This window comes from Crassostrea angulata, chromosome 5 (assembly GCF_025612915.1).
Source record: "Crassostrea angulata isolate pt1a10 chromosome 5, ASM2561291v2, whole genome shotgun sequence".
Lineage (NCBI taxonomy): Eukaryota > Metazoa > Mollusca > Bivalvia > Ostreida > Ostreidae > Magallana > Magallana angulata.
In genome coordinates this window covers 47925312-47938749 of record NC_069115.1, presented here as the reverse complement: position 1 = coordinate 47938749, position 13438 = coordinate 47925312, and the positions used below count along the sequence as shown (strand labels likewise).

General features: G+C 34.5%; 1 protein-coding gene across 1 annotated transcript; it reads right to left on the bottom strand.

The window, feature by feature from the left end:
• Positions 1–657: 657 nt before the first annotated feature.
• On the bottom strand, positions 658–12936 carry LOC128182656 (T-box transcription factor T-like). The gene is made up of 7 exons (XM_052851340.1): positions 12548–12936; positions 9315–9579; positions 7714–7854; positions 5980–6041; positions 5601–5662; positions 3091–3261; positions 658–1353 (listed from the first exon to the last, which is right to left on the bottom strand). The coding sequence occupies exons 1-7, from the start codon at positions 12814–12816 to the stop codon at positions 971–973; spliced, it is 1353 nt and encodes a 450-aa protein (XP_052707300.1). The 5' UTR covers positions 12817–12936; the 3' UTR covers positions 658–970.
• Positions 12937–13438: the final 502 nt, after the last annotated feature.

The window sequence follows — 13438 nt, the reverse complement described above, 5'->3', positions numbered from 1 at the left end:
CCTGCTTACTTTCTTTGCCATAACTTATTTGACTAAGGGTACCTTTAATAGAAACCTTTTTTGACGATAGCCACATTCTTTTCGTCAAAACTTCTCATGACCGTGTTTATAAAGTAGAATTAAACCAGCACTGCTAAACGGTTTTCACATGCTTAGCACCCGTATTATCTTATTGTGCCTTCATTAATCAAAGCAAACTTTTTTCACGGAATGAAAAGACTGATAATTCGGGTTCGAGGTTAAAAACAAACAACACCTTTCGTTTTTTCTATTCATAGGCTATCAGCATGAATGACGTGCAATACCGATACAAATTGAAACTTTTTTTCTCAGGCCCAAAAAATCAAACTAGGTTTTAGTAGATATTAATAACCAAAATGCTTTCATGGTTTTTATAAATGTATGCCGTTTGAACAATTCGTCTTACATTGTAGACAGTTAACATTTTACCCAACCATTTAATGAATGTTTGGGTTTCACACCTGTGCAAACGAATTTTGTCATGTTTAAGATACATTTTACTTTCTTTTATAACGTTTTAATCAATTGGACAATAGCACTGCTCGCCTAGATAGCGGTACCGGGTGTAAATCAATGGCCTTTGGTTTGATATCGCCGCACAGAGTGCAGAAGTAAATGAAAAACAGTAGAAAGGGCTATTGACAAAAATAATTTATTTTAGAAGTATAAACAAATAAAACAAATTTATTACCAAAAAAGAACAATGGCTATCGGCCTCTTTCACACCTCCTGATTGCGGCGCTTTGAGTCGCTTTCGACCTCCGCGACCAACATTCTTCACCTTGCATTCTGCTTATACTTTGCATGCACGTGTGAAGGTATTCGTTCGATATGACATCCATGATAACGGAGTCGCAATGATGAAGAAAAATGGAGTTTTGATTGTACAGTAGCACACTTTATCATACAATGGGAGTATCACAGTGACATCTGGCGGCAAGATACATGATCATATTGGCGGGGGTGTAAGCGGGCTCCAGGCGGATGTTCGAAGAACATCCCGGTTTGGTGCGAAGGATGAAATGTCACATGATTCGAATTTGGAGGTATCGAACGAGGACGAGGCTGCCGGGTTTGAAACAGTCACATTGGGCACACTTGAGATCGATGTGTTCGATGAGGTAAACGGGTAGGGGTTAGGAGAACGCAGGTATGGCATTGCACAGTTCTGATTGGTTGGGATGTTTCCCATGTGGTTTCCCATCCACATGCTGTATTGAGACTGCGGGGCGGGAGTGTTCGACTGGAGCATGCCGGGATTGGTCGGGGTCATCCAGTTATCAGGGATGTTCAGCATGGGAATGTTCGATGTGACGTCTCTGGAAAAACCAGCTGAAAAGAGATTCAAATAAAATCGTTAATTAAACATATTTTATAATATAATTATCAATAAAATTTACAGTGTCATTTATTATAGCAGTACTTAAACGAGAAATGAGACAGTAAGATCAAAGTGTACAATTAATTTTTTTATAGACTTTGTTTTACAATATGCAATTTGTAACTACATGATACTGAGTGTATTTGTGCTTATTTTATGTAAAAATGATTTTAATGACAAAATGAAAAGTTAGCAAATTAAATTCAGTTAGGCAACAAAATGAATGTTTTTGGATGAAGTCTGGGTAAAACATACAAGAATGTAGCAATGCCTCTTATTACGTGTGAGATACGTTTTTACACATTTTGTCCAACGTGTTCTATCAAGTCGGCCAATCGTCTCCGAGATCAAATTATCTAATTGGTTGACAAGGGACCCATCTATCCACACTCCCTGGGGACCCCGTTATAGAACGAGATAATTGAATTGTTGACGGGGGAGGTCCCATAAAGACATTACTGTCGCGCTGAGGGTAGATAATAGCGAGGGGTAGGTCTTACCACCCGTAAAATCATAGCCAAATAGAGCCAACAAAGCGAAAAGTCGTAACATGTTAAGGAGCAATAGAATTCGTTTTATCAAAACGAATAAAAATGAAATCACACTCTTTGTTCTGGAATAATTGACAAGCAAAACGCAGGTTTATGAGTTAAAATCAAAGGAACTCGGCTTTCATGTAGAATCGTGGGTAGACAGTGATTTTATGGCTACATAAGACGATAAAATCCCCGAAAACTTTGTCCACGAAATGGACCCCAAAACAATAGAATAGCGTTGTCATGGTAGACCCCTTTCCGCGGAGGAATACATCACAGTCGTAAAGTGCCAGTTAATACGAAAATTAGGCTTAAGTCTATATAAGACCACGACTTAATTTTATTTCCGAATCTTTTCAAATTCTTTCACACAGAATCGTAAAATGCTGTCTTTAATGGCGTTCTAATTTATCAAGGTTTGCCCGCACGCTCCCCAAAATTCCGGAAACCATCAAGTTGATGGAAAATGTTCTAGAGATTACAGAAATACTATGGCACCATTGGCGGATCTGAATAAATCATTGATCTCTAGTTTTTTATTCAATCAATTGATAAAACAAGATTTCCTTAATAAAGAACTCATTACTATAAATAGCGCTGGGAGCGGTCATTTGTAAGATGGCCGTAGGCGCTACCGAAATAGATATTTATTTCAAAAGCATTTTGTTTTTTACGACTTCTGATTTAACATTCCAAGACTGATTTAAAATTTTGATTAAAAAAAGGCACAAAAAAAAGTTTTAAAGAGCATCGATTGTGAGCAGATTGAAATCAAATCAAAATTATTTCTTTTATTGTATCTTATTGGCCTTAAATTGTTTTATTGTCCGATAAGTAAAAGCTACAAGTGTGATTGAAAGATAAAAATCGTGTACAAGTTTTGTTGAATTGTAACGGAAAATAATAAAAGAAAACCTTGCTTCGAAAGACATTTTTTAAATTTCCAATAAGGTTAGAGCATATGCATTAATTCTAATTTCGTAACTTTTTTTCTAATCAAACTTTTGTTTTAAAAACCCATACATTAAATTGGACAGTTCTCTAGTGTATCGATATATTTTTTTTAATTTTGTTTAATAAGGACAACGAACAGAATAAGAATAGGTATATATTTCTACTAAATATACCATTATACAAAAGGTGTCTGCTTACCGTGGGGAGGTGAGCGCCGCTGGTAAGGGTGGGAGTAAGGCGTGGCCCGGGCATTCCGGAGGCTCAGTCTGTCACAGTGGGGGGACGAGAGGTTCAGGGCGTTAGGGAACTGGTGGGCGGGAGGAGGAACCAAAGCGTGACCCCCAGGCGGGATGTACCACGTGCTTGCTACTACAAAGAAGAGAAAAACAAATGCATAGTTTATATAAATTTGTTGCATTTTATTCCGAAATTATTTCAAAAAAGAGAGCAAAATAACACAAAAGTTTGCATGTAAAAATTATATCAGCCCTTTACACATGTCTCTGTGTTAATATAAGATTTTTTTTTAATTGAAAAACAACGAAACTGGAAATAACCAATTGATAAATCATTTTAGCAAGTTTATTTTTTTATCGATATTCATTTAACAAATTCATGTATATCAATGATAATTTTTTTTCAATTTCTAAACTGTATTCCGAGCAGAAATTAAATTGTGACACCTTTTAATGTTTCGTAAAATTCTGCAAATAAAAATTTAAGTCAGAAAATCCTATTTTAGCGTTATGTCCGTCATATATTAGACCCGTGTTTACATTGGAACAAGAAGTGGTATGTTGGAGAAATACTTTCAATATATATTACGTTTAAACTGTCTACAGCTTTGTTAAATGATGCCCTGCACCCAGAGCATATGAAATGGAGCTTTTTAATAAAATATGATAGGGATGAAGTGAACAGTGTTGTAAATTGTTAATCTTAATCTTCAACAAACAAAGGTTATCGCAAGCGGCTGCTTTTCAAAAAGACCCGGATTAGACTAAATACGTATTCAAATGCAGAATTGGGACGGGTCATAAATTTTGGCCGGGGTAAGACTCTTCATATTATCACTCCTCGTGTCTGGTCCTCTTGAATTACTTGAATTTGTTGAATTTACCAGCAATACTCTCTGTATTTGTATACAATCTTAATCCAAAATGCAATTTTCCGAGTCTTGCGATTTGTAGGTTATGTCCTTTGATCTCGCGATATTAACATCTCGCACTTGACGAGATCTAGGTGTGAAAGGTTATTGTAAAAATGGAGTCCAAGTGCGATATAGAGAATCGTTACATCATAAATTCATAAGAACTAGCTTGAAAATATAGATTGACTGTTTAACTGGCATCGGCGATTTAGTATCGATATCTCCACGTGTTTGCTTTCTTTTTAAATTCATTGATAAAATGTTGTCAATTTTATCTCAAGTTTTTCTCAATTACGTGACAAAGTGGTGGGGTGAGAGATGAAGCTATGGGCTCTATCGGTCCCTAGCTTCACACCAACCCTGACACAGTGTCAATGTGCTTTATGCCTCTCAGATAACGGGGTGCTAGTCACACATTATCTACACCCTAATGTATAAGATTTTTGGACTACAAACCACCAAATGCTGGTGTCTCTAAAAAGATTTACTGATACAGGCTTTGCAGGAACAATCAATGTTGCGATAGTGAGCATTGCTGTCGCTTTTTACACACCTGGCAATGCAAGAGAGTTACCACGATCGTTCCTATTCAAAAACTGACTTTAACAAATTAATCGCAGTCAGAGATTAAACCGAGTACGCCAAAACATGGCTGTTATGTTTTTGAACCCATTTAAAAAAGACAAACACGATACCATTTCATTAGTATGGTAGTCCAAAATAAAATAACCCCAAGGTATTATGAAATTTTATAAACGATTGTGTTACTCTTTAAATTCTTTAAATTAAATGAAGAATTGAGTCGGGGGTTAATTCCTTCTGTGTTACTATCCGGGATTGACTTGATTTGACAGCAGTGTAGTGTGTCGCTGCATCGCGTCGGAATGACAGTTATGCTTCGCAACAATTGTTCGTAAGGGGATGAGATATACATCCTGATCTTATAAACGTCAAGTTAACCCGTTATTGGATGCCTCATTTAAATGACAAAGGGGGGTTGACTGGAAAAGCAGATTTCATTTTATGAAATTCGACTAATTATGCAAGAAAATGTGCACTCCAAACAAAGAAGGTTGTCGGGAAATGTGCATCAAGGACAATTCACATTCACCGTGGAAGTGATTGATTTAAAGTTGTTGTCTATTTTGTCAATTTCTTCTGCACTCATTTTGTAAATATTATTGGGTTAATCTGCAAAGTGATTAATGATATTATATATTAACCGTTTTTACATTGCTATGTGTGTGTTACGGTCAATAAGTCAATATATAGGGCTAATGTTGACGGATGATCGTGTTGCACGTAGGGTTTTACTGAAGAAAAAAACTGCTGGCCCGCCAGTCTGTGATTTATTCATTTGTAATTGGAAGAGAGGAAAAATGATTATGAAATAGTTTTTGATCTTTTTTTCAAAAAGAAAACTGAGAATTATTTTGAAAAAGGGAGGGGTTTGGGGCATAAAGGTACATGCATATTCAAAAATGAAGAAGTATGGAGGTATTCGAATGAGCATCCAAGTGACGCTTTTTGAACATAAAATATGCTGAATTAAACTTACAATGTGAGAGCGACCTCTGTTGGTTGTCTAGTCCATCATCTCCTAAGTCCCGGCCGTCAGGCCTACAAAATACAAACAAAATCCCTCATTTCTCGAGACTAACTTTGCATTCAGAACGTTACAAGATTAAATAAAACATTTTTAACGGTAAAAAAGCCAAACAACATTTTGACATTTAATTGAAACATCATGAAGAGCAAATAGAGACAGTGTAGCCCCTAAAGTACACATTAGGACAGAATTCGGCAATTGTCTATTCGCGCTTTGAACCCATTTAATTGAAACGGAGTGCGCCAATGTTGTCGAATCGAGTACCCCGGGACAGTGTAAATCAGGTTCTCCGCGCCGGACGCAGACATCTGGCGTCAAACGCACTCACCTTTCCTTGGCATCTAAGAAGGCTTTGGCAAAAGGGTTGTGCTTGATTTTCAGGGCGGTAATCTGTCAAAAAAAGTAAAGGAATGCAATGAATATTAGTAATAAAAGCACGCATACAGTCGCATATATACTTATCCATACAAAAATTACTCTGTTTGCTTTTTGCAACTATTCGGAGGCCAAAACTATGTATGAAATTACAAACATGAATTTTTGTATTTCCCTTCATCATCCCATTTTTCTTTGATGTCCAACAGTTTTCTATTCAAATCCAGACCTGTTTCAAAGTTGGTGCAGTGATTAATTTATTTGTTCTTTCTTAATCTAACATATTTCATTTTTTTTTAAAGAAAATTCCTCATTTGTTTAACAAGGAATTAAAGTAAACTTTCTGTTTGTTAATTCCAGCACAAGCAAACGAAGAATCGTAAATCGGCGACAGTTTAGGTGTTGATTAACAAAACAAATAAACTTTCCAAAGGGATGTTTTCTGTTTTATAATCGTATATTTTACAAATATTCTAATTTCAATAAAAACCCAGTTATTTACAATGCGATAATTGTGCGGGGCTCCTTAGAAGGAAAGAAAACTGTTTAGAGAGGCCCAAGTGACAAACATGACCGTCAATACAGACGCATTAGCGGATCTAACCCCCTGAAGGAGCGCTTCGTCACGACAAATATCGGATACCCCGATTGTTCCTTTTTGTGGCTAAGATAACAAGATCAATTCATTGTTTGGGTTTCTCACGATGCTGAAAATTTTTGGCACTAGATTTGGGGTTTTAACAAGTAAGTACGAAAAATATTTTGGATACTGGCTCGCTACAATTGGTCTTATTTCTTAGTAAAGCCTTCTTAATGGCCACGCGACTGGTTTTCGTGTTCATTTGTTTGTAATTTTATTTACTATAAAAATAGAATTAAATTTCACTTCGAAAATCGTTTATTTAATTCTTTAATTCCTTTTGCCTTTGCTAAGTTTCTTTTTCTTCATGAGTGCTCAATATTATCTTTATTTTTTTTTTTATATTTAAAAACATTAATTTCCATTATACATTTTTATAACTTTACAATGACCCAATGATGGAAAATCGATTTGATCCGAAAATCAAATTACAGATAGGCCAAAGAACATCATGGCACATTGCGAATGTTATTAGTGGTGTCCGATGTCAGCATAACACATTATGTTAGATGGAACAAGCAAAAACAAATCCTCAGAACGTTTTGTTAAATATCAAAATGACAATGATTGACAGAAATTGATTTGGACTGCAACTCGACCAGAGAACATACAATGGTACAGATGCCGAAATTGTATCACTCCGCCAACATAAAAGAGCAAAGTAGTCCACAGTTTAAAGTATTGTAATACAATAATCTCCATTCAGTTAACACAGAGTGTGGCCTTTGGATCGATCGGAACAGCTGTTTAACTATAATAATCTCATAATGTCGCCCCTGCAGAGCTAGCAATTCTGTTACCATAAAAGTAATATTGCCTAATTTGGTGAAAATTTACATAGGGATTTTATTTAATGTAAATTAAGGGACAATTTGAGAATCAATTTGAGAATCTTTACTGCACGTGTGTAAATGGAGAGATATTTCTGGTTTTATTTGAAATAAAAAATTTCAAGATGATATTTTTTTTTCAATTGAGCAGGTGTTTAAAGTGCACTTTGAGAAACTCAATTTTACTTGATCGCTGTAGATCTTCTTTTACACTAACCTCCTCATTCTGATAGGCGGTGACTGCTATAAACTGAGTCTCCGGAAAACTGAAGCTGCTGATGCGCTTTTTCTGGGAGTTCGCTCCTACTTTTACCAAGTGCAGGCGTGGTTCGTATTTATGCAGAGAGTTGAGCATTATCTAAAATTTGACGAAAACAAAATTATTCAGACTGAGAAAACATCAAAAAGAATATCTTTAGAATGTAAAACTCAAGCAATATTATATATATATTCATTATACAAACTGAGAAAACATAAAAAAGAATGTCTTTAAAATGTAAAACTCTGACGATATTTTATATATATTTTTATTCTGTTTATTCTCATCCGACTTCTGACAAAACTGACCGTTCCTTTACTTCATTGCAATCTTTATGACTGAAAAGTTTTCCCTCATCTTAGAAACTCAATAACACATCAAAGATGTTACTGAAGACTGAACGAGATCATTAAAATTGTTAATGAATTCAGGCCTTTATGGCCTTGTGTTTTGTTATGGTCAGTTTTAAAAGTTGTACTTGAATTTATTCGGAACTCCTTCTAAAACTATCATACGAATTTTACGATGCTTCGCCTATCATATTTCTTTGATGAGCGACTCTTGACTTGGTTGACCTTTCTTCAATGTGTTTCTTTGTTGACTTTTGATAAAAATCAATAAAAACGATGCATTTTAAACGAGAATTAAACACAGCTTAAATTGGTGAGCCAATGAATTAAGGCTCTCACTTTGTAATTTTTTTTCGTGATGATTTTGACGAACGAAAAAAAATATCCTGCATAATCCATAGACACCCCAAATAAAAAGGGAGAAAGAAAAATATGAATTTAAATGATTTTTAAACTTTATAGTTCCAGATAAACGATAAATGTATGTAAATTGTGCTCTTTCGTGGTTTTTGTCATATAAGACCATCTTAACTGATTAAAATCAGAGACAAGTTGTAATTTCCCCCAAAAAATATGATTCATGGATTTTGAAACAGATTTTTTTTTTTCGAAAATTGAAAAAGAGTTTGTGATGTCATTAATGACAGTTTTAAGGGACTAAAAAGAGAGGGTTAAAAAGGTGTTAGATTCTATCAGGGCCCCCCTTACAAAGCGTCCTCCGCTCGGCAGATACAAGGCGAGCCTAATCACGAGTTTTTAACGACAGAAGGGATTAATTTGTCGTTAATTATATTTCGTGGATTTACATAATTCTCATCAGCAGAAAGAATAAATTTCAGATTTTTATTATTTATCTGTATTTTCCCTATGCATGCCTATCAGGAGGTGAAATCGTTTTCACATTTACATATGTCATGCTTATTGTGGCCATTTATTTTTCTCGGATTTCTTTCGATACTACACCACAGAAATGCTGTGTTGTGTGGGCTATGGCGATTTCCCCTATTGTCAAAATAAAATGCCTATTTTTATTCTTAAAACTCTTGACAGATAACATTAATATCTTATTTTAATATTTTTTTCAGAGTTTTTTTTTCTTTATTCAGACGCACAGCCCTCTATCAAAATATACGAAAACGTAGCATTTGTTTAAAAATCATTTGAAAACCATTTTCGTAAATTCGTTTAAATAAAAATAAAAGTTCTCACCTGCCCTCCGCCGTTGAGTTTGTTGGTTAATTTGACCTTGCTGAAGGAAACGGTTTCTTTCATCCAGTGGGCTCCAAAGTTCGGGGAGTCAGGGTGGATATACACACAGTTGGGTGCAGCGGGCTCGGCCTTACCCCCTGCGACCCAGTCTCCGTTAACGTACTTCCAGCGATGCGTGTCCACCTGGACAAAGTCCAGCAGTAAGGTGTACATAGAATTGGGGTCAAGGCCACTGATGCTGACCTTGAAGACCGGAAACATTCTCCTAAACAAAAATGAAATTTATATGAAACAATCATAATGAATAAAGAATTCGAAGTAAATGTGAAAAAGTAATGGGGTTGTAAATTATATAAATCAACATACATAATTAAACTTTGATGTAAGTTTATTATAATAAAGCAAATGAGGTTTAAAAATTCCGATATTTTTTTAAATTGAATAAATATTCATATGGAGATAAAAATTGAGATATCAAACTTAAGTCCTTAACCTTCTTCCACCTGAATAGAAATTATAAATAACAAAATATAGAAGTAAACGAAAAGGAGAATGGGATTTCATAGAATTTTTGCAATCGATCGCCAACACTTCGTTACTAAATGATATTAATGTTTATAATATTTGGAGAGAAAATTTAGTCCCGACAACCCCCTCTCCTTCGATCCGCCTTCATAACAAAAAAATCAACATGTACTCCAAATTAAACGTAAGGGATATGCACAGTTGTACGAACTGTTATTTCTTCAATTATTTTCATTCAAGAATTCTGATTTTGATATTGATTTGCTTTGAACAATTTTATTTCCTCTTTTGTAGACTGAAAAGCCTCTTAGTTATTGGTTTACGAGCCTTCGCGACCCCCTTCCCGCCCTGAATAATTATCATCGCTTCTCGGCAAATCATGGAAAGGTAATGTCTACACACTTAATTAATTTTTCATAGTGAGCTAGTAATGTTGTCTGTTTTAACATTCTGAGATAACTTTTAATGAAGTATAAAAGAGACAATTGTTCAAATGTAAAGTGAACAAGAAATTATATAAAGAACATGTATAAATATATTAGTACATTTCTAAAGAGATAAAAGACGGAAAATAGTTTCCTGTTTTCTTGAACTTTTCTTCTATTTTTGATTTTTTTTTATTTGTCTTTCAAATCTATTTCTAGCAGTAAGACTAGGATATGTTTTTAAAAATATATATATAATATTTTAATTTCAAAGTCCTAAATTCTAGATATCTGAAAAACACATGGCTTTTTAAAGAATTTAGAACTGGGAAATACGAACGAAGGAGTGTTTTATTTAGAGTGAAGAAAATTAATTTTAGATTTCATAATATTTTCATTTTTATGAAATTAAATGATTTCCTTTATATGAATTCGAAATCATGCATCTGTTTTAATAGAATGTAAATTTTGTCAAACTCAACATTTAAAAATTCTGTAAAATATGTAGTTATTATGTAGCTACGTTATGAATATACAAATACTATAACTAATATACTACATGTATTTTTTGTAATTCCTAAATGCATGTAATATCATGTTCCTATATGCCATTAATAGGTAAACCTCCTATAAGACGGTTGTCTTCCGGTAATGAAGAACTTGAAAGAAGTCGTAATACTAAAGTAATTAAAAATAAAATGAAATTATTTTATTTAAAGCCACATAAAGCTAAAAACAAATGTTGCTCGTAGACCTGTTATTATTATTATTGTATTATTTATGAATAGTAGGCGTTGGGTTAGAAGGAATAATAAGAGCATTTGAATCCATACCCGATAAAACAACTCAAAACGTATTTCATTAAGGGGTTAATTAAATTAAACTTGTTCTTTTGGGGCTTAATAAAGCAATTCATTTTATAAAAGAGAATGCTATCATGCAAATGAACTGAAATATTACTTTTTGATTAATTTAAGAGTGGAATTATTGTGAACTGAATAATTCACATGTAAATTTTTTACATGCATTTAATTTGGCTTTTTGGGTTTATTTATCTAAATTCAAAACCATGACCATAAAGATAAATATGTCGCATTAATTCTGAGTAAAGGATTAATAATGTAATTCGAAAGAATATTGTTTATATGGTTTCTGAATCCCAAAAAAATATTTTAATCAAAAGGATTTATCCTTTTCTTTCTGCTCTATATAGTATAACAACAGACCGGCATGGAATATGAATCGTGTACTAAATGTGTAGTATGTATTTTCCCCCTATTTTTTTAAAGAGTTTCTTAGTAAAACAATTTGTTTATATTCATAATGAAATTAAGCGGCTCAAACATGCTTTATGAAGACAAAAGCATTCTTTATTTATAGAATCAATACAGTCCAAATGGTATGTAGCGGCGAAATTAAGTATTATTTAATGCAAACAAGACCAAATGAAAACGAGCCTAGAAAATATAGATTTTCAGCCGAGTCAACAAATTCGCTGTATCAACTTGGACTATCAACATTCCATTCATTCAAAAAGGACAAAACTTTTTCCCAGATGTCCAGTTCAATGTATCAATGCAGGTTTCGATCCGGACGGAACTTCTGATATACTTTTTTGTTCTATTGTATCCAAAAGATGTTTGACTAATAATTAGGGCCTAGAAGACCTTTTGGGGCGACCCACGTGGGTAGAACTAGCTTATATGGGACCTCTTGTTTTTCCGATGCACATACCCATGCATTTTCCAACCCCCTCAAACAAATGTTGACCGAAGCATGTGGTCTATTGTCCGGCAGATTTTTTACTTATTGTAACTTTTCTAGAGAGCGGCGCGTTTGAAACATTTCATAAACTGATAAAATATATTTCTACTGAGGTTTAAAGGACGTACAATGGCGGAGAAAGCTGTTTGTTGGCTTGTATTTTTCTTTTTACTCTCGTCTCGAGTTTAAACAAACAGGGCGAGCTCGACATAAAAGGGAAAAATAACGACCTAGGCGGTCAAAATGATTCAATATTTTTTCCATGCCGCTATAATAAAAGTGCATTCATTAAAAAAAGAGAATCTATTAGTCATAAAGGTGAGCCTTTAATTGCCAATTTACAGAATAAATACTTCGATAGGTAGAACGTTTCTTTGAAGTGACCGACTAGGAAATCAAATGCTTCGCGAACAGGTGCTATTGATTGATAAAACACTTATATGTATATTAAAAATTCGCAGATGGCCCGAGGGGGGATATGTAAAGAAAATGAAATTTAAAACACGTATAAATACTTGCCTCCCATTCTTTGTGACTATCATCTCGTTCGTGAATTCTTTGAATTTCCCCCATAACTCCTTATCCTCGAGATTGACTTTGAGTTGTCGTTCCGTTGGGTCCCCCTTTTCACTGCCCACTGTCATCTCACTGTCCACGGCACTCAGGAGATGGCTGACATTTAACTGGGTAGACTTCATTTCACTTTTTTCCTGTGTCCCTCTGTTCGTGCCTATTTCAGATTTTACGGAAAACGGTTGAAAATCGCACTTAGTCGCAGAATCTAGCATCGGGGGAATATTTGTCCGCTTTATCACTTTTCGATTTAAACTTTTCAATGTGTAAGGAAACGTTTCACTTAAATTCGCCAAGTGATCGTGTGAATGACTTACATATGTTTACAAACTAGCACGCCGGGTACATATTAATCATGTGGTCGTTTGATCTCGCCGCTGGAGTAATCTAATCCCAGCCAATCAGCGAGCAGAGAATTGTTGGAGGCGTGGCCTTCTTTTGTCTGATTGGTCGAGCCGTGACGTAACGTATCTTAGCAGTTCTCTGGTATTAACACCATCTCACCATTTTCTATTTTTGCCAAATAGTTTAAACTCAATAAAGAACCAATTTTCCAATTGTAGGGCGGCATATTTTACCTACATGATAAAATACTAAGATGGCTGCAACAAATTACACCACACATAGAAAAAACCCACTATTTATCTAGTTACAATTTCAAAATAAACCTCGAAACTTTTCACAAATATATAAGGTGAGGGAGTTGCTATCTAGACGTAGACCGTTAGCAAATGAAATCAACCTTTGTGTACTCTAGTTCTGGGACTTTTGATAGATGATAAACTTTAATTTTGGATTTAATATCTTTTTTTTAAAGTAAGATTGTAAGTACAAATT

Bases quoted from the DNA above. Each gene is read 5' to 3' on its own strand.
- LOC128182656 (XM_052851340.1), bottom strand. From the start codon at position 12,816: ATGCTAGATTCTGCGACTAAGTGCGATTTTCAACCGTTTTCCGTAAAA. The intron at 9,580-12,547 runs GCAAGTATTTAT...ATTTTTGTTTAG, and splicing joins ATAGTCACAAAGAATGGGAG to GAGAATGTTTCCGGTCTTCA. The intron at 6,042-7,713 runs GTTAGTGTAAAA...TTTTTTTGACAG, and splicing joins CCGCCTATCAGAATGAGGAG to ATTACCGCCCTGAAAATCAA.